Source organism: Camelina sativa, chromosome 1, assembly GCF_030686135.1.
Source record: "Camelina sativa cultivar CO46 ecotype springtype chromosome 1, ASM3068613v1".
In the NCBI taxonomy this organism is placed as follows: Eukaryota; Viridiplantae; Streptophyta; class Magnoliopsida; order Brassicales; family Brassicaceae; genus Camelina; species Camelina sativa.
In genome coordinates this window covers 24284691-24312409 of record NC_141880.1, presented here as the reverse complement: position 1 = coordinate 24312409, position 27719 = coordinate 24284691, and the positions used below count along the sequence as shown (strand labels likewise).

Here is a 27719-nt window from a genome sequence, read left to right as displayed (position 1 = left end):
CACCAAATCTTAAAGACCTTTAAACCGTATACTTGCTACTTTTTGTAGTCCCTGCATATAACCTTAAAGGTTAGTGGCATTATGACCCTCACTCCAAGGAGTAGTGGTTACCACAACCCTTTAAAGGCCTACTCCTTCAACCTTGGACCACCAACTACCTTGTTAGTAACCGGTCATCAGAGCCACAACACTGATGCTTGACCCCTTGGCAACGTAGCTTTGTCATTCTCATCTCCGCCAAGTCTTCGAAGATTCAAGACAGTGGCTTTATACTCCTTTGACTTGCTCATGGAGTCTGCATCGATTTGCCTTGATCTTACAAGTTCCATTTTTCTATCCAGCATGTGGCTCATAGCTCTCAAGCTCTTCACATCGATTGCTATTATCTATCATTGTACTTCTATTGCTTTATGTCTATTGTATCCCAAACAATTGCTTTATGTCTATTGTATCCCAAACAATCATTTCCCTGTATGTTATTTTCTATCTAGTTGAATGATAACACCTCTTTGATCAAAAAAAAAAAGAAAAGTAAAACAAGAAAATTTGGAAAGAAACGTTTTCTAAATGTTTTAGAACAAAATTTCTCTATCAAAAATATAACTTTTTTTATTAAAAAAACACAAACAAAATTCTTTATATTTCCTATATAATTGTATATCTAAATATATTTTTAGATTTCTCTTCTTAAAACTTGTTAAATTTGGATTCATTAATTTTAATGTGTATCTTAGGTATACATGACAATTTTGAAATAAAGGTATATATGAACAAACTCTTTTTTAGTAATCTTTTATTTCCAATATCCCCATTAGAAAATCACTCCTTGAATGGTTGCCTAATATGCAGTAACATGTTTAAAAGTGAGATAAGTAAAATAAAAAATAGTGGAAAAACGATTTATTGAATCTTTTAATTTAGAAAACAAAAAATAGTATTTGTTGTAAGCTAAAGCGGTCCAACCAAACACTGCAATTGTTGTTAAAAAAAAATTGAATAAATTTTACATTTTATTCGAAAAAAAGATTTCTTGGAGCAGAACAATGTCATTTGTAATTCACTCGGAAACTTGAACATTGACATTTTAGCAGACCCTTCAAGACATGAAGAACCATTTGAGTAGTTTTTTTACAAACAATCAAATAAACACCTACGCAATGATATTTTCATACGCATTTTTATCTAGACCATTAGTAAGAGGAAGTGTTTGGTAAAAATCAATTCTCATAAGTTAAAAAATAATTGCTCGATATGATGTACATTCATTGAAGCACTTTACCGAATACTTTTGATGCAGAAATCTTAACTTCTAGATTATGGATGATCAGACCAGTTTCAGCATTATAAAAACATATAAATCGTAGAACCTACAAATAATGAGTCTTGAAATAAGAATCAAATCATAAAAATTTAATAACTAATCCCCCATCTTGAAACTTAAAATCTAATAAGGAGACTACTTAATACTTTTTTAAAAAATAACAGAAATCATAGATGAAGAAAACATGATGTATAGCTCTTTTGATTAGTTATGTTAGGAAAGTAACAAAGTTTTAAATTTTGGGTTTAGGGATTGTTTGGACGGCGAGTATGAACATAATAAAGATTGTGATAGGTTTGAGAGTTTTGTCACTAGGATGGGCTACAGAGCAGTTAGGTTGGTTTGTCAGAACGGTGGTAATGTAACACTTTCTTTGTCACTTATTTCACGAATTCCCTTGTGTTCATCGCCTATTACGGCTCCGGAGACTATCTCCGACAAGTGGAATTACGTTTATATGGATGTTGCGCGTGTGATCGAATCTAGGCATACCAAAATTCAAAGTAAAAGTTGGACAGTGGAGGCAATCAGATCAGGAAACTAACATGTTCATTATTTTGGAAATGGTGGCGTGAAAGTGATGCTATATGTGGGATCGTTCAGTAAGTTTCTTAATATCTTTGGTGTTGTTGTTGCCTTGTTGGCTACACATTGCTTCAGCTCCAAAAAAAATATGTGAGTGTTTCATAGTGCATGGGTCGAATGGTTCTTTATTATCAATACAATAAAATTTCTTCGTTTTTTACTAGGTGCTGACAGCTCAGCTTTTGTATTGAAGGAGAGACTGACACATCAGAAAAAATCTGTAACCAATTAAATTATAACAATTAATACAACTCATCTTCTTTTGCCAAGAGGGAAGATCAATTTCTTCTTCTTTCTACCGATCGATTTCTTCTTCTTCTTTCTATCACCCAATTTTAGTATTGATTTCTTCTTTAGCCGAAGAAGATGGTAGTAGCGGTAGAGGTCTTAGCGGATTCGTCGAGAAGATTAACTCAAGTATTCGTAACTCTCATACATATCGGCCTCTCGACAAAGCCGCCTCCCTCCTACTTTTCGTTTCCAGGTAACATAATTATATTCTTTCATGTTTCTTAATTTTGGGGATTAAGAAAGATTTCTAGGCTGTGAATTTGAGATGAGTATTGATAAGCTATGTGTTTGAAACTTGAAATTGAAGGAGATCGGAGGTAACATGTAAATTTTAGTCAATCGGAGGTACCATGTAAATTTTAGTCAACACCACCAGAATATGTAAATTTTGACTAAAAGTAATCTGAATACTTTGATTTGTTATTACACATATTGATCATGGTTAGGGAGTCTGGTGATCCCGCACCTAATATAGTTGAACACAGACATGGTTTAACTCCTCCATTGAAAGATGCTCAAAAGAGAAGATTTTGTATGTAATGTGCATTTACTATTATCAATTCGTCAACTAAGCTTCCCAATTACACATATGATCATATTTTTCCCCAATTATTCTTGGATGCATGATTTTGGCTCATTAGTTTTTGTTTTCTTTTTGCGTGGAGGACGATTTGGGGATTAGTTGTTTATTGAAAGAGTGTGTTGCACTGTGATGAATGAGAGTGTTACAATGAGTTGTCTTTTTTTTTGTTTATGCCTTTTCAAGAACTAGGTTCTCAACACCATGTTCTGTTTTTAATTTCTTTGTTAAGTAACAGAGATATGAAACAAGATTTGGACATCCAAGTTCCAAAGAAGAAGAAGAAAAACTTGATTGCTGCTGTCCAGAAGGAGAAAACTGAAAAAACGGTACCAAATTAGCTAGAAACTAGCAGTTCTAACTCATCAGATTCTTCTGAATCTAAGGAAGAGCAAAAGGTATAACGTCAGTCTCATTGTTTAATTTGTAGTGAGCAGTGTGACAAATTTAGTTAACTTGAGTTTACATTGTGGAGTGTTCTATTTATATTCATCTTGTCCCTTTAATTTGCTTTTAGACTAAGAAAAACCTTGCAAAGGAACCTTCATCTACACTAGAGGATGACTCTTCTTCTGAATAGGAAGATGATTCTTCTTTGGATGAGGTAGGAATTGTGTCATAAACATTATTCTAATGTTAGCATTGCAAAACTTGTTTTTTTCAAAATTGATTTTTTACTTTTGTAGGAACTTGCCCCTGCAAAGAAGAGACCCGAATCTCTTGAGAAAGACAATGTATAGAGCAGCTCATGTTTTCCCAACCAAATGAGTTAAGATCAGATAAGCGGATCAATCAACAATTAAAACTTTTATATTCATTTCATGTTTCTGATTTCGAAATTGTCCAAACGTATCAACGAATCATATGATGACAAAAGAAGAATTGAATCTATACCTACTGATGCAGGGAAAAACAATCTTCAAAGCCTTATTATTTGATTGATCTAAGAAACAAATAAAAAAGAGAGTTGATTGATCTAAGAAACAAATACAAAAGAGACTAACTCTCTTTTTACTAATAAAAGAAGATGAAGACAATGATTTTTTTTTGGTACAGATGAAGAGAAAGAGGAGGAAAATTTTGAGATTCTCAGGAATGAGGAACCAGTTATCAAAATTGCATGTCCCGGTTTGTTGTTTGCGTCCGGATAATACTCTTGTTTGGTTAATTCTTTTGGTATTTTTTGGTTCGTTCGACAAAAGTAATAATAATGTTGTTTGTCCATGTGACTTACGATTGTTTAATTAAAATACAAAAAACAATGAAGGCTGTATCATAATTATTTTTGTTTAAATTTAGAATGTGTAAGTCTTACATTAATGGTTATGCCAAAATATTTTAAAAACTAAGATCGTCTGTGAGCCAAAATAGGGGTGAGTCGATGGATGGTCTAAAGGACCTCTCTAACTAACTTGGATAGGATGGAGATGAATGATGGATCGAAGTTCGCCACACAAAGTTGCGGAATGACTTTGTGATAAGAACACAAATCAATATCTAAGTGAATCACACACAAAGATAAAGATTCAACTTGTTTTCTAAAGGAATCACACACAATAGAAAAGACAAGTAAAACAAAAGCCTAAGCTTCAAAGTGAGAAAACTCTCCCTTTTATTTTTCCAAAAATATTTTATATCTTTACAATGAAGGGAAACATGAGCTTATATAGACTCAATTTACAAATCAATAACATAAATACAAAATAAATCAAATTAATTACATAAATAAATCAAGAATAAATTTGAGAGATTTTATCAATCATCATTGATGGAGATTGGTTCTTTGTATCTAGACACTTTCTTGATGTAGCCATGAATTGATTGTCTCCTAAATACCTCTTTATAATTTGATCTTGATTTTCCTTGAACCAATTCTTGATGAGTTGATATTTCTAGGATTGCATCATGTAGCCAAGAAGGATCTTCCTAAGATGAGAGGGTCTTTAGGCTCTTTATCATACTTCAGCACCACAAAATCAGTGGGAATCATGAAGTTCCCAACCTTAATTGGAATATCCTCTAAGACACCTTCACGAATTATCTGAGATCTATCAGCTAAGATAAGAGATAATGGCTTGAATTCTGTCATCCCAAGTTTCATAACAACAGAATGTGGCATCAAGTTAATACTAGAGCCTAGATCACAAAGTGAGTGAGCAAACCGTTCTGCAGAGATAGAGCAATCAAGTACAAAGCTTCCAGGATCTGGTAACTTCTTTGCAATCCTACTTTGGATCATTGCACTCACTTTCTCAGAGACAACCATGTCTTACTTCTTCTCTTTCTTCCTTTGAACAGGCTGGTTTAAAAGAATTGCACTGACATCTTTTGTAAGTAGTGCTCCTTCCTCAGGGCTCAAACCATTGGATACCATCCTCTTCACATACCGCTTAAGTGGTGGTGAAAGCTTTACTGCATCAATCAAAGGCATCTCTATCTTCACCTTATCCATCATTGCCTTGCATCTAGCTTCCTCAAGCTCCTGCTTGGACCTTCTTGGCTTAGGAAAAGGGACCTTAGGCTTGTACACCCTCTTAACAGCTGTTGGAACCTGAGATTTTGCAGTTTCTGGTTCTGTCTGAGAGGGGTGTCGACCGACACACAAGTGGTGTCGAATGACACCATCGTCTGAAGTCGAATTCTCCGTCTCGGGTTTGGCCGATTGCTCTCCTTTTTCTGCAGTTTCAATTTCACCATCTTCTTCATCCCTCACTAATATGACATTGCAAGCATGCTTGGGGTTTGAATCAGTTCTTCCAGGGAGAAATCCCTCTTGCCTTTTAACAGACCCAGCAGTCTGGACAACCTGATTTTCCAGCTTCTTGACTTGAATGTTCAAAGCATCAATCCTCCCAGTAAGCTCATTGTAGACATTATCAATCTTCCCATTGAATTTCACTGATAACTGTTCTTGACCTTGCAAAAGTTGCTCTAGCATAGCTTCCATTCTACTTTCAGAAGAAGTCTGTGGAGGAGGAGACTGATAAGAAGAGTTCCCATAGGTTCTAGTATGACCATTGTTTTGTTGCTGCTTCTGGTAATCTGGTTTAGGAGTGTAGCCTGAAGAGTTACCACTGTAAGGCTTGTTACTTTGTTGATTACCGAATCTCTGACCTTGATACCCAACTTCATACACATAGTTGACATTCTCCTTTGTATTCTCTGGCTCTGGCTCAAATGTCTCAACTTCAGCAGCAAATTGGACTGACTTCTTACCCACTAGAAGATTGTGAACTGAATCCAGTTTGGCATTAACAGAAGCTAGCTGTTTTGAATCAGATCCTCCATGTAATCTCTTCCTTTCAGTATCTGCTCTCTTAGTGCTATTGTTGGAAGCCAAATTCTCAATCAAAGCTTCAGCATCTTCTGGGTATCTTGTCTTAAAGTTTCCATGGCTTGCAACATCCAAAGCTAACTGATACTCCCAATCACATCCTCTGAAGAAGATACTCAACAATTGAACTCTTGAGAAACCATGGTGTGGACAATCCCTTTGATAAGCCTTGAATCTCACCCAAGCTGCCTTGAAAGCTTCATCTGGTCTTTGCTTGAAAGAGGATAGCTTAACTCTCAACTCATCTGACATTGCATCATCATAAGTAGTTGAGGAAGGCCACCTTGACGTTATGCCAATTTGTCAATGATCCAGCTGCTAACTGCTTCAACCACTGAGATGCCTCTCCTGCAAGTGAGTAAGGGAAGAGCTTGCAGAAGATGTAATCCTCAGTCACTCCATTAGCCTTGATACTGGTCACAAGATCCTCAAAATGTTCAATGTGGTCCAAAGGCTTCTCATTGGGCAGGTTAGAGAAAGGTCTCTGTCCAACTAGTTGAAAATATGCAGGTTTCAACTCAAAATCATTCCTCTGGAATGGAGGAGGAACAATAGCAGACCGGTTCTCATACACAAAATCAGCCCGGTTGTAGTCAGCAATGGTCCTGATCAAATATCGGTTGTGCCCTTATCTTCGAACCAGATTGTTAACGTGGTTTGCAGCTCCACGTCTGTCTGCAGGAAGTGGGTGTCGATCGATACCAAGTTGGCATCGATCGACACCATCAGCCTGCTCGTCACCAACAGCTTCAGCAATCACATTGCCTTCTGCATCAATCTTTTGGCCCTGCTCATTGCGCAAGTGGCCCTCTTGATCCCTCAAAGCACCATTCTCATCACGCATCAAAATGACTGTGTTAACCATCTTCAAGGATTTAGCTGCTTTTCTGTTCTCACGCTCAAATTTTCCCAACTCTTGGTTTGAAAGATTCACAGTAGGATCAGTCTTGTTGCTCCTTGTGTGAGGTCTAGGAGGCATGCACCTGAAACACCAAAGAGAGGAAAAACAAAAACGTGTAAGTAGAAAATAAAAAGTAAAATTTAGACGAAATTAAAAACACAAATCTAATGGTAGATCAAAGAGTCCTCGGCAACGGCGCCAAAATTTGATTTGCTCAAATTAAACGCTAGAGCTACTCTCTCAAATTAAGAGGTCACTGTAATACTTAGGGGTCGAATTCCACAAGGACTCTAGATTACACAATAAATTATAGAGTTTTATGATTACGCTAAACAAGTTGATTTAAATAAAGAAAAACAATGCAAAATATTAAAATAAAACTGTTGTAAATTCAAAAGATCAAAAAGCTAGGTCCAGGAAATTTCTCAGGAAATTACAAAATATTACATCAATAATTAAATAGGATTCAAACAATTAAAATCAGATCTAGAACTCTAAACTCTTTGGTAAAATAATTAAGTTCTCACTGCAATTATTATCTAAATTTAAAACCAGAAAATCCAAATCTCTTTGTAAAATTCTAGGTTAAAAATCAGCTTTAAAAACAGGTTTAGATTGTTCACAAAACTACTAAATCAAATCTCTTTGCAAAAAGTAATTTTGCTCATCAAAAGGTTTTATCAGGAAAATCCTTGGCAGTTTCGATCGACACTCTCATCCTTCCTCGGCTCCAAGTTTTCTTCCTTAGCTGAATTGCTCCAAAATCCCTTTTAATTGCTCCATTTTGCTCCTTTCATGCCAAAATCCTAGAAAACCTGTTAAGACTCTAAAACATCCTACAAAACAAATCAAAAGACTATAAAAGACTCCTAATATTATGGTTAAAAACCATAAAAACCATGATATATAAACTCCGCCAGACTTAGCCTTTGCTTGCCCTCAAGCAAAACATAAACTTAGACATGTGAAAGATGTTTGAAAACACATAAACTCATTTTTTCTCTAAGGTACTGCCATGATCATCCAAACCATAATCCATATGCTTAGTAAACAAATCCAAATCAAACCACCATGTACTTCTCTGTTGACATTCGTAGCATCCCAAATTCAAACCAAATTCTACTACTTCCTACATTAAGCCTTCATCGGTGGGTCTTATCAATTTGATCAATGTCAAGAACCTTCTAGACTCATTCCCGTACTATACCATAACAAGAAAGATATATCTTTTTACAACATGTGGTATAGTCTTCCTCTCCCCCAGACTTATTCTATTCTTATCCTCCTTTGAGCTTTGCTTTGCAGTTTTTTTACTGACTTTTTTTTTTACAAGCAAAGGTGTAGGCGAATAATGGGGTCATCGGTAATTTACCTCCCCCTCGCTTCCAAACTTTGCGTGATCATTTGACTCAAGAATAGAATAATGAGGTCACAAGTAATTACCTACCTCTAAAAACTGATCAAAATCATCTTATCTTTTATTCTCTTTTTTTCTTTCTAAACAAAGCTCTCAGGAATAATCTCTTCAACTTAAATAAGGGAGAGGAGTACCATTTTCTTTTGAAAATCTTACTTTTCAGGTATGAACAAGGAGTCAAGCTCTATGAACATCAATCTCCTTGATGAGGTAAAAGAAAAGTGCAGAAGTTACCTCATGCTTTTATGGATTCAGTTGGAAATTTAGATGTCTCTGGTTTACTGGTCAGCCATTGGATTTTTCATTAGTCGGAATAGTGGATTCGATCTGCAGCATTAATCAACCAAGGCAATACACCTAAAAAGAAAAATCATAGTCCCCAACACAATTTTGAAAAATTTGACTCAATAAAAACAAAAATTGGTTTTGACATACTAAAGACAAAAACTATGTTAGTAGTTAGTACTAACCTCCCCCAGACTTAAAGGACATTGTCCCCAGTGTTTTCAAGTAAGAGGAAAGCAAAAAGAAACAAAAACGTATTGAAAATTAGAAGGAAAAGATTAACTGTTTTCAGGTTACCAGCTGGTGTCGCCCGACACCATTTCAGTGTCGATCGACACTAATCATGAATGGTGATTTTTGGGCAAAACTCCTTGTTAGTTGCAGTGTTGTGTTGATGGATCAATCCTTGGATGATTATTCTGTTAAGAAACACTCAAACACAAGTTAAAAGCAACATGATAGATAGATAGTTCATGATTTCAAACAAATTTCAAACAAAAACTGACTCAATGCAAAAAGAAAAATGACTCAAAAGGAAAAGAAAAACCTAGAAGTGGGTTGCCTTCTGATATGCTCAAATTAAACCCTGAGCTACTCTCTCAAATTAAGAGGTCACTGTAATACTTAGGGGTCGAATTCCTCAAGGACTCAAGTCTACACAATAAATTATAGAGTTTTATTATTACGCTAAACAAGATGGTTTGAATTAATAAAAGCAATGCAAAAGTATTAAAATAAACTATTGTATATTCAAGGGATCAAAAAGCTAGGCCTAGGGAATCTCTCAGGAAATTATGAAATATTAAATCAATAAATTAATTAGGATTCAAGCAATTAAAAATCAGATCTAGAACTCTAAACTCTTCTGTAAAAAAAATCAGTTCTCACTGCAAATATTATCTAAATTTAAAACCAGAAAATCCAAATATCTTTGTAAAATTTTAGGTTAAAAATCAGCTTTAAAAACAAGTTTAGATTGTTCACAAAATTACTAAATCAAATCTCTTTGCAAGAAGTAATTTGCTCATCAAAAAGTTTTATCAGGAAAATCAATTATATTCTCATATCAATCATTAATCCTAAGATCCAAATCCAGATGGCTAATCAAAGTTCTAGCATTAAGAACAACATATGATGAAGATCTAGAAAGATAAAGAATCCTAAATAAACAGATCTAATAATTCATAAAATCCCTGTGAAAAACCCTGAACCTAACAAGCAAACTACTCATACATATTCAATGAAGAACAAAACATAATTCTGAATAATAAGCAATTGAAATTAAAAGAGTAAAGAGGGAGTTCAAGAATTCTTCTCTCAAAGTAGTTCAGATCTCTCTCCCAAAAGCTCTCAAAATCTCACAGGGTTGCAGAAAAATAAAACTTGGTAGAATAAAACTTAAGGGTTTCTAAAACCTAAAAATACTATTTATATGTCTAAAAACACGTCAGGGACTAATGATGCAAATATGGAAAACTTTTGGGCAGATTTGTAAAATTTCCAAATTCGTGATTCTTCATCGGCTGAAGAGGGTGTCGACCGATGCTCTTGAGTGGTGTCGATCGATGCCCTTTTTTTTATCCGAGTCCAAATTGATTCTTCGAGATTTATGCTCCAAAATGATCCAAATTGCTCCACTTTGCTCCTTATGTGCCAAAGTCCTAGAAAACCTGCAAAGACTCAAAAACATCCTAGAAAACAAATCAAAAGACTCTAAAAGACTCCTTATATCATGGTTGAAAACCACAAAAACCATGATATATCACCTCCCACTGAGCGCTTGTTTTCAGTCATTAGCTCGACTTGGCAGCGGATCAGTCATCTGGCGGATCAGGAAGTGGCATTGAATGTCTCCCACAGCATGAACTCTTCATCCAAGGTGGTGTATAAGCAGTAGAAGAGTGAGGTCTACCAAGGACATGAGGAACAGGACCAGGGCGGGATTTAGGTTTGGGTTTGCTTCTTTTATGTCCTGCAAAATCATCAACAGAAGAAACAAGCGCTCTACGATAATCTCGTGGCTTGGTTAACTGCAATACAGTGTTTGTACATTTGAAAGCCTTGTTGATGATAGGAGTGGGTTTGGGTGAAGAAGATGCATACCTTTGCCTTACTTGAGGACTCTGGAGTGTGGAGTTGGGAGGTGTCTGTTTGGGAACAGCTTTATGATTTGGAGCATCAGTTGTGGACAAGTTCAGTTTCGGATGTGGAGGAGTGTCGACCGATGCTGATAAGGTGTCGATCGACACTGAGCCTGATGCTCGAATATCAGAAACTTCTTCAACAGAAAAAGTTTGTCCATCAATAGTAGAAACTCTGAGGACTCTCCTCAGCTTATCCATCTCAAAGTTCATATTCAAACCTTCTACATTCAGTGTTATGTGTCCCTTCTGCACATCTATGATTGCACCAGCTGTAGTGATGAGCACATCTAACCACCAAGCCATATTATCCAAGCTCCATATGTGCCAAGCGGACCAATGACTAGGACCAGGAGCAAAAGCATAGAGAAGAAGTTCAACATCTTTCTGGAGCAGCTGGAACATGAAGGACTGATCCCCCTTGATCAGTTTGAAGCCATTCGCCTAACCCCATCGGAGAGCTCCCAACTAAAGGCCGTCTTCAATGAAATACCTCCGACGATTCAGGACGTTCCAGGAGATGAGCCATATATCAAATTAAAGCTTTCTGAGTCTAGTTTCAGTAGCACCAGCGAGCGTCGAGAGAACTGCTATACATCTCCAGATATTGACCTAACAGTAAACACATGTCCAGTGGACTCGCTAATAAGTAATAAGGCTAAATGGGCTTTATTCACCCCCAAACTTGAAGCCTACTTATGCACGTGTTATTTGGCACTAGAAGACATCTAGAAGGCTCTCTCACTCGTCCAGAATATCCTGAGATCGAAGAAGAATCATGTCATGAAGTCAAGATATCAAATTTGCCTTAATCGGCACCCTTTATTTTTCTACCCAACGTCTCTTTCCTTTATTTTTCTGATTTTCCTTGTTTTTCTTTGCAGGATTTATGTGTTTTTCCATAGAATAAGTTATGAACCTGGCTATATAATGCCTTGAGTTGTAGTTCTTATTTTTTACCTTTTGATTAATAAAATTGCTTGTTTCTGTTTCACAAAAGAAACCTTTGCTCTCTAATTCGTGAGTGTGTCCGAATTCTTGAGTGTTCTAAGAAGTATCAATAGACTTTCACATCTATTGTGGTTCTTGTCAATCCATCATTCATCTCCACCTTATTCGGGTTAGTTAGAGAAGTCCTTAGACCAGCTAACGACTCATCTTTATTTTGTTTCAAGATCATTTTGTAGCCAAAGCTCATATCATCGTCCCAATCCAAAGTCGAGAGAAAGGGAGTAGGCACATTACGTTTTTTATCCAATTAATAAATTAATTTTATTTTCATAAATTTATGCATACAATATGATTATGTGCATAAAACATAATCAACATTTTACTTTAATTTATAATAGCTTTAATTACTAAAAAATTAGTGTGTAAGTAAGTTATACTAATGTATATTATCATAAAATTTATAAAAATTCATAAATGATGTCAAAGAGGTTTAAAGAAACATATAGTTATAACTTAATTATATTTTGATCTATATAGTATAACAAATACGTGTTCTTAAAAACTGGCATATAATTATTACAAAAAATAATTAGTGATATGTGTGAGAATTTTATATTATTAAGCTATTATATATTTAGCTTTACACAAGTAAATATTTATAAATATGAAATATATACAAATTATGAAATTAAAATAGTTGACCAATACAAGAAACTAAATAAATAATTAGGAAAAGTATTTTATTGAATATTTAAGATTTTAATTAACTTATCAGTATGGGAACTGATTTTGTGATTCTCTACTTGTTTGTAAAGTTGTTTTGATTTACTGTTGGACTTCCATCCCATGTTCCCAATGAAATCATGTAGAAAATGATTTTGATCACTAATCCTCTTGCTTTTTTAGAAGAAAGCATGTGTAACAAAACATGATTTTAAACTACATAAAATTAGTTTTTTATTTTATTTTTGGTATAAATTAAATTCAAATATAATTTCAATAAAATATCTCGCGATGTAGCGTGGGTATTATCCTAGTAATATTAAAAGATAATCTTATTTTCTTTAAAAATAAGGCAATTAAAAGAACGAACCATTTTCACAGGGATAATGAGAAGATCCACGTTACATGGAAATTAAATAATTTAATCATTACATGATAGTTTTTCGATTGGTCAACTACCGTGGCTCTCAATCTTAGCCACGGTAATGTCTTTTATTCATTATTTTCCAGATCATTTGAGCCTTCTCAAAGAATAACTGGATAGTAATAAATCATTATACATAAAGCAAAAAAAATAGCTCAAATTGTACTGAGGGTTAAACTTTAGTTGTGAAACATAAACCAAATCATTTAGACTAAAAACACTGTGATTCTCATTTTGAATTATATAGATGGTACATCAAAGGTTACTAGCTCTTATATCAACTTAAACTCTAGCGGTCAATATTGTTAAAGTTTCATCTGGTGATTGATGCCAATTTTTTGGTGAATGTTTTAGTAAATTTTCTAATGGTTACAACTTACAAGTAGTAAATAATAAAAACAAACCAAATCCAACTCAACTTAATCCCAGTTGATTTATTAAAACCGCCAAGCTGACGTGGCAACGAGAGGTCTTTCGTGCCAGCAAAGCAATAACCCTCCCTGTCGTTTCACCACGTGGAACCTTCTGACTTGCGCTTTCTCCACTAAACACTTTGGAAATCAACGAATTGGCTCAACGGAACCATCCTCATCCCCGCCGAACAGAACGCTTCTCGCCACGTCATCATCTCCCCTCCTCTCTTATCCGCAGCCGCTTCGACCGCAGCCGCGATTCGTGGTCGCAACAAAAATGTTTCAATGATCTTCTTCACCAAATCACCACCACCACCTGCGACTGCGGCGTCGAGAGATTCAAACACCGTCGTGTAGAACTCTAAACCGCTAACGAACTCTCTGAAATGATCCAACTCCTCCCGTCAATCCTTCGCTATCGACGACGACGACGACCTCCGGTGAAACTCGCCGTAAATCATTAACAAAACCGGAGATTCCGTTTAAACGACGGAAGATCACCGGAGATATCAAAACGACGGTACTCTCTCCTTCGACGAACCTAATCGATTTGAAAGATAACACCTCAAATGTACGCATAAGAACAAACTCAATGTGAAATCGGATCTCCAGATCCGCCGCGAATTGAGCTAAGTTCTCTTTAACGAGGCGCGTCTCGACGGCGAAATCCTCCATAACAACCACCGTCACTCTTAAAAATCTGATCCCGTTGACCGATTTCTCGGCGATCTCTCTCATGAGAGACGCGTATTGACCATGGAATCCGATTTCAAAATCAACGATGTGAGCGAACGGCGGCGAAGAAGAAGATGATGATTGATGTTGTTGTTGTTGCCAGGTTAACGAATCAAGGATCGCTTGATTCACCGTGAAATGAGAGAAGAGAGGGATCAGAGATACACCGGAGAACTCTTTGATTGCTCTGATCTTTTGAACGATTTCGGACCAGGAAGATAACCGGTTTTGATTCCGGTTTGTTCCGGTTATTAGAGAACCGAGAGCTTCCTTGAAGTAAAACGTTGCTCTCTTTAACGGCCTTCCCGTCGGAGACCTCAGACGTTGGTTGAGCCGTGACAATATCACCTGAGTGAGTTGTAACTCGTCCGAGTCAACACAATTCACAACTCGGATAAGATCTTCTACGAAATCGAGTCCACCTCCACCTTCGTTGTTGAATCCGTAACCGTGATCAGGAAACTCCGGCGGATGAAGCTGATCGGGAAAGATAGGAAGCAGTGGAGGATCGACGGCGGTGGAGAAGTGAGGAGAAGATGGGAAATTAGATGATTCTTTCATGATTGAATCCAAATCCATAGAACGCATCAGATGATCATCATCGTCTAACGGGAACTGATCGGAGACGAGGAGTGGTTTCTCCTCCGCGGTGGATGGGCTTGGGCTTGGGCTTCTACGGAGGTCAAGCACCGAAGTGGGTTCGTTAAAGCAAACGAGGTTTGAGTTACTGTTGGTGTCTGATGAAGGAGGGACTCTCATGTTTGAAGAAGGAGGGTTTGTGAAAGTGGGAGGTTTTGAATTGTAATTGTTGTATTTTTATATCAGTGTAATGGGACTGTAGACAAATTTTAAAAAGGACAATGAAAAAGGGTTGTCAAAAAACAAGTGATATATCATGGTTTTTATGTTTTTTAACCATGATATTAGGAGTCTTTTATAGTTTTTTGATTTGTTTTGTACGATGTTTTAGAGTTTTAACAGGTTTTCTAGGATTTTGGCATGAAATGAGCAAAATGGAGCATTTAAAAGGGATTTTGGAGCAATTCAGCTAAGAAAAAAAAACTTGGAGCCGAGGAATGATGAGAGTGTCGATCGACACTGCCTTAGCATCGATCAACACCATGTTTAGCCGAGAGAGAAGCAAGTATTGTAAATTTTACAAATCTGCCCCAAAGTTTTCCATATTTGCATCATTAGTCCCTGGCGTGTTTTTGGACATATAAATAGTATTTTTAGGTTTTAGAAAACCCTCAAGTTTTATTCTAGCAAGTTTTATTTTCTGCAACCCTGTGGGATTTTGAGAGCTTTTGGGAGAGAGATCTGAACTGCTTTGAGAGAAGAATTCATAAACTCTCTCTTTACTCTTTTAATTTCAATTGCTTATTGTTCAGAATTATGTTTTGTTCTTCATTGAATATGTCTGAGTAGTTTGCTTGTTAGGTTCAGGGTTTTTCACAGAGATTTTATGAATTATTAGATCTGTTTATTTAGGATTCTTTATCTTTCTAGATCTTCATCATAGGTTGTTCTTAATGCTAGATCTTTGATTAGCCATCTGAATTTAGATCTTAGGATTATTGATTGATATGAGAATATAATTGATTTTCCTGATAAAACCTTTTGATGAGCAAAATTATTTCTTGCAAAGAGATTTGATTTAGTAATTTTGTGAACAATCTAAACCTGTTTTTAAAGCTGATTTTTAACCTAAAATTTTACAAAGAGATTTGAATTTTCTGGTTTTAAATTTAGATAATAATTGCAATGAAACTTAATTATTTTACCAAAGAGTTTAGAGTTCTAGATCTGATTTTAATTGCTTGAATCCGATTTAATTATTGATTTAATATTTTGTAATTACAATGACCTCTTAATTTGAGAGAGTAGCCCTAAGGTTTAATTTGAGCATATCAAGAAGGAAAAAAAAAAGGTTGTGTACATATATATATATATATATATAATTCATGTAGCTAAATCAGGAAAATAAAAGCATAAAGTTTTTGTGTAACCATAATATTGTAAAACAATTTGACCAAAGAAAACTACCTAGTTATGAAAATCATATTGCGGTTGTACGTTGTTACTTGTTGTTTACTTGTTAAAAACCTAGCTATAGCAAGTAGCCACTAGTTCAGTGTAATAGATAGATTTACTATAAAGTTTAGATCGGTAATGCATATCACACATGATAACTCTAGTTCAAACAAACAAACAAGTGTACATGTTGTTTTAGCATAATTGCATGTAGTGCAATTATGCAAATTCTTCACTCTTAATTCATATCAAACACTTGAGGCCAAATTGGAGAGCAGTGTCAGATTTAGGAATCATTCTGGTATATAGTCTTACGCGTTACAGCACAATATCATAGTTGCTTCCCATAACTTCTCATCAGCCATCTAAACCAAACCACAGCACAATATCCTAATTGTTTGCCATAACTTTTCATCAGCCGTCTGTCTCTAAACCAAGCCATTTTACATGTGGTCATAGTTTTAAACAAATGCATTAATCAAATGATCTAATATTGCATGTCTATGACTATGAGTATTTTATTCATAATTTCCACGTTAGAGATTAAGAATTTGGAGAAGTTTATTGGGAGACTTGCAAAATTAGACTACAAACTTGAGTCAATTGCAATGTTAGACCCTTTTTTTCTCTTTCCAACATTTGCCACTTTCTCCCTATTAAATCCTTGTCCATTCATTGTATTCACAGAAATGCCATTATTTCTGATTCATTTGAATTTCTTGCGAAAATGTTTATTACATCCATATCCTCATCTTCTTTTTTAATTTACGGTTGTGCCACCACCATCAATTTTTCAAAAACCATGAACAACCAAATTTGAAGCTGTTAAAGCTTTAACAACCTGAATTTATAAGCTTAAATAACACCCAATGCTATGAGAACTTCATTTTCTTCCATATACTCTCCATTTTAATCCAAGAAAATTTGCAAGTGCATTCATCTTGTTATATGTCATGATTCTTGGATAGTGATTAAATTGGTGCTGGGTTTCTTCTATGGTGACTAAAGACGACGTCCTCGGTGCTTGACATTGCGAAACAACCACCGATAAGGTTATTTTCCGGTAGATTTCGTGATTTTCCTTGATTTTTTTGCGAAATTAGACTTCATTTGTTAGTCTAACCATCATAATATCATGTCAAGTCTACTATGTGGTCAATTTTGCAATTAAAAATTTATCGAGTTTCGAACCCGTAGACTGAAATTTCAGTCTCCTTAATTTCATTTGAAAACAAAAAAATGTGGTTCAGACTGCATTATAATCTTTCTGTCGGATACTTCGTTTGCAGTCTACTAAGGTGTATTTTTGCAATTGACCAAATTATTGACTTTTTAGTTATGACTGCCGAACGAAGTCTTCTTCCGATAATAAAAGAGTATACTTCTATAGTGGCTATTTTTGGATTTGACCAAAATATAAAAACATTGACAGTAATATTATTGATATAAAATTAATTAGTTGACTGCAAAAGAAGTCTACTGGTTAAAAAATTAAAATGTTGGTCAACCCCAAAAATGACCACGGCATACTGCAAACGAAGTCAACATTCCTGGAGACTTCATACGTAGTCTACTTGGCGAAAGTCAAACTTGGTCAATTGCAAAACTAACCACAACGAAGTTTACTTTTTCTAGTTGACGGATAGAGGAAGTCTACTTGTTAGCTAGAAGTCTACTACAAAGTTAATGGTTTGGTCAATTGCAAAAATAACCAGAGTAGACTGTAATCGAACTTAACTTGTCGAAACTTTATAAGAAGTCTACTCTGTTATATGTTTTTAATTGCAAAACTGACCAAAAAATTAACAAATGAAGACAACAAAAGAAGTCAACTATCCTAGTAGACTTCATACGGTGTCTGCTTTATTAAATTGTAATTGCAAAAATAGACCACACAAAATAGACTTCAAGGGAAGTATCTTCATATAGGCTAGTTTATGTCTACAATGTTGACATCAACATGAAGTCGTCATAATTTGAAAGCCAATTTATTGCAAATTGGTGAATAATTTTTAAGATTTTCTTGTTGTATTCTTTGATATATGTTATGTATTTGCTTCTATATGTTTTTGACATGATTATATATTATACATATGGAGAAATCAAGTTTTTGGTTTTCTTAGGCAGTTAGGTCATTAACTTAGACTTATTTTGGAAGTCAACGTGTTCGCATAGCTTGACGGCTATAGATAACTCTGATTCAATCTCACAACTACGTGTTCGCATAACGTTGTTTTATTTCCTTTAGTCTGAGGACGAGCGAGAGAAGTGTGCAAGGACTGTTTACTGTACTAACATTGGCAAAATGGTAAAACTTATCGAATTTAGTCTGGTGATTTTCTAATCGCTTGTTTCCATTCATGAATTTCGATTATAGTATTTATCCCTCGTTTATAACATTATTTGTATGCTATGACTCTTTGCGTGTATTTTCAGGCAGTAAGTGCAGTTTGATCAAACGACTCGGCAGAAAGGACTGTTGATTTCCTTAACCGGTTTGTTGGGGCTGTCTATTGTACTTTATTTGTTTATAAGTTCATGTTAAATCAACAATAAGCAGTTCAATTGTGTGATGAAAAGACCTACAGTGTAATTAAGTAAATTGACACTATTTCTTTGTTCGTTTTGGCTTAATGTTTCGAATCGTTTGGGTTTGAGTAAACCATTAAAAATAAGTACAAATTTTTTTATCAATCAACCACAACAAGCGACTCATACTCTTCTCTATCTATTACAGCCTCCATGATCATCATAAGGTCAATCTCTCCAATAAAAATTCCAATAAAGAGTACTCTGAAACTAAAATTCCAATAAAAATAGCCTAAAGAAAAGCAGAACCACATATATAAATTAAAAGACCTTAAAATACAATTAAACGATAAAAAAATTCACAGGTTTTGGAATCACGACCAAATGTGAATACGATAATCTTGCATTGTTAATATTAACCAAACAAAAATTGACGCGAATCCAAGAGATACCTTCTATATATCTTCAATCTCGTCTTCTCTATCAGATATGAAGTAAAGGGGCTAGTTAAAAAAGGGCACTGTGGTAATCTTTTGACAAGGATACTACAGCTGAAAACTAGAGCTATTTTACAGAGAATATCTCTTGCCTGCTTAATTTTTCTCATCTTTTGACAAGGATATTACCAACATGAATAATTACCTCAACCAGATTTATATCTTGGAAGCCTACTAACTTCAGGTTTTGATGTTACTACCAAAGCAGACAACATGAACACCAAAAAAAAAATTAAACATATATATCTCAACCAGATTCATATCTTGGAAGCCTAATCCATGCTTTGTCGATATCACAACAATACGAGCATAGCTCCACACCATCGTTTATACAATTTGTGATAATAAGTTCAAAGGATCAGACACTCAAATAACTATGACATTCACTCAACACACTACAAAGAAAGAAAAGAAGCAAAAAGAGTAACAACTGCAATAAACTGGAATCAAATTCTCATATACCTACCTTTTTAGTTCTTCTTTGTGCGAAAATAAACTGTAATAACAATCAAAAAATATATATATATATATATATCTCAAATAAAAATCGATTAACCTTTAAAGCGAACCCCAAAACTTGAAACTTGAATACGTTAATTGAAGGTTCACCAAGCTCTTCCTGCAAAAATAGAAAAACAATCAATGGATTAGTACCAAATCATTAATACACTAAGGAGCAAAAGCTTACAAATTACAATCTTATAGATCTGAAAATTTCAATTAGGGATCAGAGTACCAATAGCTTATTGTAAGGCAAGATCTCAGAAAGATAAACATAGGAGAAGACAAAGAAAAGAAGAACTCGAGATTAGGGTTTGGACAGCTAAAAGGATCACCATGTTTGACAGAGAGAAGAGCTGTAGATGGCGAAGATGAAGAAGAATGATTATGATGATGATTTGATGAGAGACAAGATTTTTTTGGTTGTAGAATCGCTTATCGCCAGAGAGAGAGAGTCGAAAAGTGGAAGAGGAAGAAATGAAAGTGATTAGAGTTAGGGTTAATGAAAATTTGGTATATATACATCGGTTAATTAAAACCGATCGGTTATGCCCCGCCGAACCGAACTGAGCCGATAACCGAATTACCAAATTAATTTAGCCGATCGGTTTGTTGATCCTTTCACAGATCCAAAAACCGAACATCTCGGTTTAATTGGTTCGATTCTCTCGGTTCTGACCGGACGCCCAGATTATTAATAGTTAATGACATAACAAAGTCAACCACCAATAGTCTACAGAGAAGTCTACTTAAGCAAATCCTAAACCAAATAATTTTAATCTAATCAGTCTTTCTTCCCTTAATTTGACTCGTTTATATGTAAATTTATTTACTTCAATGCAGGAAGTCTATGTGGTTATTCTTTGTTCACTAGGTTACCAAATTATTTTTTATAAAATTTAAACTATAATTTAACAGTAGACCTACCGTTATGTCTTCACATATACTTAATTTATAATCTACCTTAAATAAATTTATTGCAGACTTCCTCCGGGTTATATCTGTCATTTCAGCTTCTGTTTTTTGTTTGGTCGTAAGAGAGTCAACTGTAATTTCAGTACCTTTAGTGGTTATGTGGAATATAGGGTCTACTATTGCATTTAAAGCTAAATAAAGGTATACAAAATGAAATTGTCCCAAGTTTATTAGATTAGGGATGTACTTAACATTGAGTTTACATGCACCGACAACCGTCTTATGTCACTAAATAAATTGAGTTTATCATATATAATATATTCATAACCAACTTTAATCAAGGCTAAACAGTTTCCCTAACATTTTGAAAAGCGTAAAAATTGAAAATTTAAATTTTGTATATGTACCCCCTCCATATCATAGTAATTTATTTTGACATTTGTACACACGTATCAATAAATTATTTATTTATAATTATTTTGTAATAGAAACATGATTTACTATCTACTTTAACAAAATTCAGTTAATAATAAAACAGAATGCAAAATACAAAATGATCATAAAAGATTTTAAATACTCTCTCCGTTTCAAAATATAAGATGTTTTAACAAAAACACGCAGATTAAGAAGTGTTTACTTTTTAAAAGGTCAACCAATCAGAAACAATACTGCATAATAGATAATATTCACTTAATCAAAAAGTTACATAGAAACTTGAAAACATTCTATATCATGAAACAAAAAATCTCTCTAAAACATCATATATTATGAAACGGAGGGAGTAATAAATTTAGCATAAAAAACTGAGGATAAAAAAAAAAAATCTTAAAACATCAATTACTTTGATACAAAGGAATATTGTAAACATATATTATTTAATTAAAATGAAATTTAAGGAAAACCTAGTCGTTTCCCTCTCCAAATAATAATATGGATGAAGTTCTTGATGCCTTTAAATTATAATCTGAAAATCCTTGAAACTATTCGATAAGTGAGATTTTCACAAACTTTGTTTGTTGTTCAAAAGAGCATGCAAAATCTAGCATCTTATTTTCTTTTGATTATTATCTTTTTAATCAATCAAGCTGGTCCACATTAATTTTCCTTTGATTATTGTTTTTCTAAAACCATCTGTCCTACTCCTAATTAACTAAAACGGATAGCAAAATTTATATGAATCATTTCTTTGTCTAAGAAACTCTGAAAGTACATCCACCATTGGATGGATGTACACTTGATTTTGTTTTCCTTCTTTTTTCACTATCTTTCTCCATTATAAGTTCTTGAGTATGTTTTAGGTCATTCTTTTTCTTTGTATGTTATTAAAGCTTTAGTTATTTTTGTTTTTGGCACACCGAGTTTGTTTAGCAGAAAATAAAAAAAGAGTCAAATACTTAGGAAGTAAGGAAAACAAAGGAGATGGCCGATGATACACAACGCACATACGTTTCATTTAAAAGTAGAGAAAGCTTGAAGCTCACACAAGCAATAAAGGTTGTTTTTTTTTCCTTAGATTCTGATTTTATGTCATTCACACATATAAAAAATATCGTTTTCGTTAAAATATAACGCAGAAAGGGAAAATTTCATAGAAAGATCGAGAAAGTTTTTTTATTTTTAAGTTCATATATAGCGCTGTGCATATCTAAAAATAATGTCATTTAGATGGTTCAAAGTTCAAAATAGTGTCATTTAGATGGTGTTTGTTTAGCTTTCACGTAAAAAAGTAGGGTTTAAAACAGCAGACTACTTGACATTAATCAATCTGGTATCGAACCACAAATCATCATATGAACTCGTAACGTTTATTTATTTCCTTAACTATTCGTGAATCTTGTCCACTTATTTATACGTGATGACTCATGCATGTGTTACATAATTTTCGCTAAGTACTTCAAAAATTATTTTGACTTGACTTCTTGTGTAACAAATCTTTTGAGTAAGTAAATGGTTGCAAAGGGCAAGAAAAACATAGAAGTGTAGTTGTGACTTGTGGGGAAGACCAATAATTTACATTTTTAATAGCTAATGATATCTAATTAATCTTTCAAAACCGAAATTAGAAAGTTTTATCTTCGAATATTTCCTATCAATCTATGACATATGTTCATAACTCAGTCATGATCAAAATTTACACCTTTATTTTAAATCTATTAGCGGTATTTACAAATGGCACAAAACTTAGTCACAATTTTAAAATGTTTTCTTGATCGAACACTAGAGAAATATGGAATATTAGAAATAAACAATGAACTTTAACCAGAAAAAGGAGGGAAAGAGGTAGAGTGGAGTATCTTCAATCTCTTACAATTTGGAAAAGTAACACAATGAGTAGTCACATTCATAACATGCTTTTTCTTAGACATGGGGGAATCCTTTTGGAAGGTTGGATATGTTGTTTGGTATTTTAGCCTTTGCTCTAGTGTCTCGATTATTTTACTTTTTACACCTTTTTTATTCGTTTAATCTACTCCCTTTCACTCACATTTCCAACATTATATATTATCAACAATTACTCTTTCACACATTTATTCTTAACCAAATGTAATCGTTCTCTTCTATTTATATTCTTCCAATAATGTGTTCCTCCCCACTTCTGCTAGCATGCTCTACTTGACTTAGATCGAATTTATGCTTAGGTCATGATTAGTGTTAGTTTCAAATAAACGTGATCACACTAATCTGCTAAATTGTATAAGAACTTAATCAAAACAAGGAAAAAATGTAAGAGCCTGAGCAAACATTTTTTCTCTTTCTTTATTGTATACACGCAAAATACGCAGTTTTCTAGATCCATAAACACACCTCATGCATGCAACTACATTTATTCAGACAAGTAGGCATGACCAAAATTAAACCATAACTGGACCGTATCTGAACCGTAACCATACCGTAATTGTATAAAATGGTTAAAAACCGTAACCATTAACCGTAAATATATAGTTAAATTATATTAATCATAACAGTTAATTAACCGTAACCATATCAAAACCGTTGGTTAACCGCATAGTTAAACCGTAATTTGTTAACCGTAACCATTCTAAAAATATAACAAAATATACTAATAATTATTTATTTAATATGAATCATACTATATAAAGAAATATGAGTACACTAAAAGAACATAATAGTTATAAATAAATAATTTCAATTATATTATATCATCAAATAATATCAACCGTATCAAATTATCAATTAACTGTAACCATATATAACAGTAATCGCTTTAATCGGAATCGTATTTAACCGTAATCTTTTAACCGTTTATTAAACAGCTATAGTTAAAATTAAACAAAATTTTTAACTATAACTAGTGGTTAATTAACCGTAAGTCATAACCGTAATCGTTGGCCATGCCTACATACTCGGAAGTTATCACTACACAATATGGGAAATGTTTCACAATTATAACATAATGGGCTGGACGCCTGGACCTATATATTGCTTTTTCATACTTATCTCATGGTTATGTTACTTACCTCTATTACACATATCATTAGAGATATTGCCACTAGGATCTATAAAAATATTCAGTCAGAGTACAAACGATCACGACCTCTAAAAAAAGGAAAAAAAAGAAATTTCAATTTAATTTGCTTAAAAAATGTAGTTACCAATCACATGCAACTATCTTTTCTCGACGAAGTTATAATATTTTTCTCGGCGATGGTCATTCATGAATATTAAGATTAGTATCAAGAAATAATCCACCACCTGTCAAGTTACCGATACACGTGTTCACTTATTACGACATGTGTCCAAACACGGACCCGTCTGTGATCGTTGATAAAAGAGATGAAAGGTCTTATTTGAGTATATGCAACAAAACAATGTCGAGATCTACGTTACTTCCACTCTCTGTTTTTGTCTATCTCATCACCTTATTCCTCTGCACACAGTCTTTTCCCGACCAAAATGGCCTCGTCTCGTCGTCGTTTTCTTCCCCACTTCTGGTCAAGAGAGATCAACGCATGCCAATCGTTACGACTGATTTCGGAGAGATATCAGCCGTTCAGATCGGTGATGGATACCATCTTCAGTTCATAACATTGGAGCCAAACGCACTCTTGCTTCCTCTTCTTCTCCATTCCGACATGGTTTTATTCGTTCACACTGGTACGACTCAAGCTACTTATGTGTAACTTTGTTTCTCAAACTCTTGAGAGCTTCGCATGTAAACCGAAACTGAACCAAATTCTTTGACACCCCCACAACTTATTTTATTTGATATAAAAATTAAATAATTATAATGTAATTTAAAATTGATTGTTTATATCTATTTTGGTTGTAATCAAGATTGTATTACTTTTTATTAGGGAGTGGGACTTTAAATTGGGTGGAGGAGGAGAGCGAGAGGAGGTTAGAATTAAGACGAGGAGATGTATACAGGCTACGTTCCGGTTCAGTATTTTACGTACACAGCGACTTGGAGAGAGACGATGTTCAAGAGAAACTTAGGGTTTACGCGATCTTTGACGTGGGAAAGTGTTTAAACGATCCATGCCTTGGAGCCTACTCGAGTATTAGAGACCTTTTATTGGGTTTCGACGATAGAACTCTCCGGTCAGCTTTTGCGGTACGTTTCTGCTCGCTAAACTCATAAATGTACATGACTTGATTCTATTTATGGTTGTTGTTTCACTGATTTGTGTTTGTTTTTACGATATGGAAGGTTCATGGGGATGTTTTGAGTAAGATAAGAGACGCTGCGAAACCTCCCTTGATCATAAATGCTCTGCCGAAAAACAGAACACAAGGCTCGGAGGAGGATAAGTGGCAATCACGGCTCGTTAGGCTCTTTGTGAGAGTTGAAGACGTGGCTGATCATTTGGCGATGAAACCGATCGTTGATGCTAATAAGAAGAAAACAAGAACGTTCAATGTTTTTGAGTCTGACCCAGACTTTGAGAACAACAATGGTCGGAGCATAGTGGTAGATGACAAGGATTTGGATGCTTTAAAGGGTTCAAGATTTGGGTTTTTCATGGTCAATCTAACTGAGGTTAAGGCACTTAAAACTATTACAATATTTCCTTGATTTTGACCTCTTGTCTTTTCTTGATGTGACGTAAAAAATGAATTTTGTAGGGATCAATGATGGCACCTCACTGGAACCCTAGTGCTTGTGAGATATCGATTGTATTACAAGGGGAAGGCATGATTCGGGTGGTTAACCAACAGTCGTTGTCTTCTTGCAAGAACAATAGCAATAGCGAGAGATTCATGGTTGAGGAAGGAGATGTTTTTGTTGTGCCGAAGTTTCATCCTATGGCTCAAATGTCTTTTGAAAACAGTTCATTCGTATTCATGGGGTTTAGCACTTCAGTAAAGGCGAACCACCCTCAGTTCTTAGTCGGGCAAAGCTCGGTTCTGAAAGTACTGGACCGGGAAGTACTTGCTGTGTCTTTCAACTTGAATAATGAGACAATCAAGGGATTGTTGGAAGCTCAAAAAGAAAGTGTGATATTGGATTGTGTGTCTTGTGCGGAGGGAGAGCTTGCAAAGCTTACCAGGGAGATTGAAGAGAGGAAGAGACGTGAAGAGGAAGAAATTGAGCGAAAAAGGAAAGAAGCAGAGGAGAGGAAAAGGAAAAGAGAAGAAGAAGAGAAGAGGAGGCGTGAAGAGGAAGAAGCTGAGCGTAGAAGGAAAGAAGAGGAAGCAAGGAGAAGAGAGGAAGAAAGGAAGAGGGAGGAAGAGAAGAGGAGACGTGAAGAGGAAGAAGCTGAGCGTAGAAGGAAAGAAGAAGAGGAAGCAAGGCGAAGAGAAGAAGAAAGAAAGAGAGAGGAGGAAGAAGCTAAAAGACGAGAGGAGGAGCGAAAGAAACGTGAGGAGGAAGCAGAAGAGGCAAGAAAGAGAGAAGAAGAAAGGGAGCGAGAAAAAGAGAAAGCTAAAAGGCAAGAGGAAGAGAGAAGAAGACGTGAGGAAGAAGAAAAGGAGGCGAGGAAGAGAGAAGAAGAAAGGGAAAAAGAAGAGGAAATGGCAAAGAAACGAGAGGAAGAGAGGCAGCAGAGAGAAAGAGAGGAGGTGGAAAGAAAAAAACGTGAAGAAGAAGCGAGGAAGAGAGAAGAGGAGATGGCGAAGAGACGAGAGGAACAAGAAAGGAAGCGACGCGAAGAAGAAGAGATGGCAAAAAGACAAGAGGAAGCAAGGCATAGGAAAGAGAAAGAGGAGGTGGAGAGGAAGAGACGTGAAGAGGAGGCTATGAGGAGAGAAGAAGAAAGAAAGAAAGAAGAAGAAGCGGCTAGAAGAGCTGAGGAGGAACGAAGGAAAAGGGAAGAAGAAGAAGCAAAGCGGAGATGGCCGCCCCAGCCACAACCACCCTTCAGTACCATGGGAAATATGGTGGGTGTGTCTTAAAGTATGGAAACTTTCGTTTTTATAATTTCTTGAGTGTTCGTTTTGGTAAATCTGGGCATATATGTTTATGATATAAACTTTGATGTTTCTGACATGTGACAAAGGATGAGATTGTGACAAAGTGGGCTTTGAGTTGTATTGTGAGATGTTTAGTTGTACAAGCCGTCCTTATCAATATTATGAGACAATTCTCACATAGGTTAAACTAAGAATGGTTTTGTCATTCTATTGAACTCGAAATGTTTTGTCGCTAATTACCATAAATATACATCAAATTTCATCAATCGTAAACTTTTATTGCAAACATGTGTTGTTTCGTAACGTTGCTTAGACTATTCAATACTCCCTCCATTCAATGCTCTCTTTGTCTCTCGAAAACTGATGTTTTGTGATTTTTGTTGTCTGACACATATTTGATCACTTTTGATAAATTAATATTAAATTTTTGTAAACTTCTCTTTATCACTTTTAATAAATTAATATTAAACTTTTGTATACTAAACTTTTATAAACTTCTCTTATCACTTTTAATAAATTAATACTAAATTTTTGTAAATTTCAAAAAGTGATTATTAAGAAAATTTAATAGTCATTAGTTTATAAATATAAAATACTTTTTATTAAGAAAATAATATTATATTTAAAATTAATAATTTTTATTCTTTAATTTGTGTGAAATCTCTCAAACATCAATTTTTTAGGGACAAAAAGAGTATATTTTTTTATCATGAGAAAAACCGTCTCAAAATACTTTTTAAAATTTGAAGTATACTCAAATAAGTGTG

The 27719-nt window shown here is 34.7% G+C and overlaps 1 protein-coding gene, 1 long non-coding RNA gene, 1 other non-coding gene and 1 pseudogene across 4 annotated transcripts; 3 read left to right on the top strand and 1 right to left on the bottom strand.

Annotated features, from left to right (window-relative positions):
• The first annotated feature begins 3037 nt into the window (after positions 1-3037).
• Positions 3038-3971, top strand: LOC109132198 (uncharacterized). Of its 2 annotated transcripts, XR_015596286.1 has the most exons (4): positions 3038-3175; positions 3295-3381; positions 3464-3545; positions 3834-3971. It is a non-coding gene; the product is annotated as an uncharacterized LOC109132198 (long non-coding RNA). The 2 variants fall into 2 exon arrangements; XR_002037447.2 differs by lacking the exon at positions 3834-3971 and having other exon boundaries at positions 3464-3601.
• Positions 3972-6247: 2276 nt separating this feature from the next.
• On the top strand, positions 6248-6354 carry LOC147950277 (small nucleolar RNA R71). The gene has a single exon (XR_015565563.1). It is a non-coding gene; the product is annotated as a small nucleolar RNA R71 (small nucleolar RNA).
• Positions 6355-13255: 6901 nt separating this feature from the next.
• Positions 13256-14905, bottom strand: LOC104700577 (scarecrow-like protein 15 pseudogene; annotated as a pseudogene).
• Positions 14906-24387: 9482 nt separating this feature from the next.
• On the top strand, positions 24388-27130 carry LOC104700570 (vicilin-like seed storage protein At2g18540). The gene is made up of 4 exons (XM_010416097.3): positions 24388-24693; positions 24894-25153; positions 25250-25579; positions 25666-27130. The coding sequence occupies exons 1-4, from the start codon at positions 24408-24410 to the stop codon at positions 26932-26934; spliced, it is 2145 nt and encodes a 714-aa protein (XP_010414399.1). The 5' UTR covers positions 24388-24407; the 3' UTR covers positions 26935-27130.
• Positions 27131-27719: the final 589 nt, after the last annotated feature.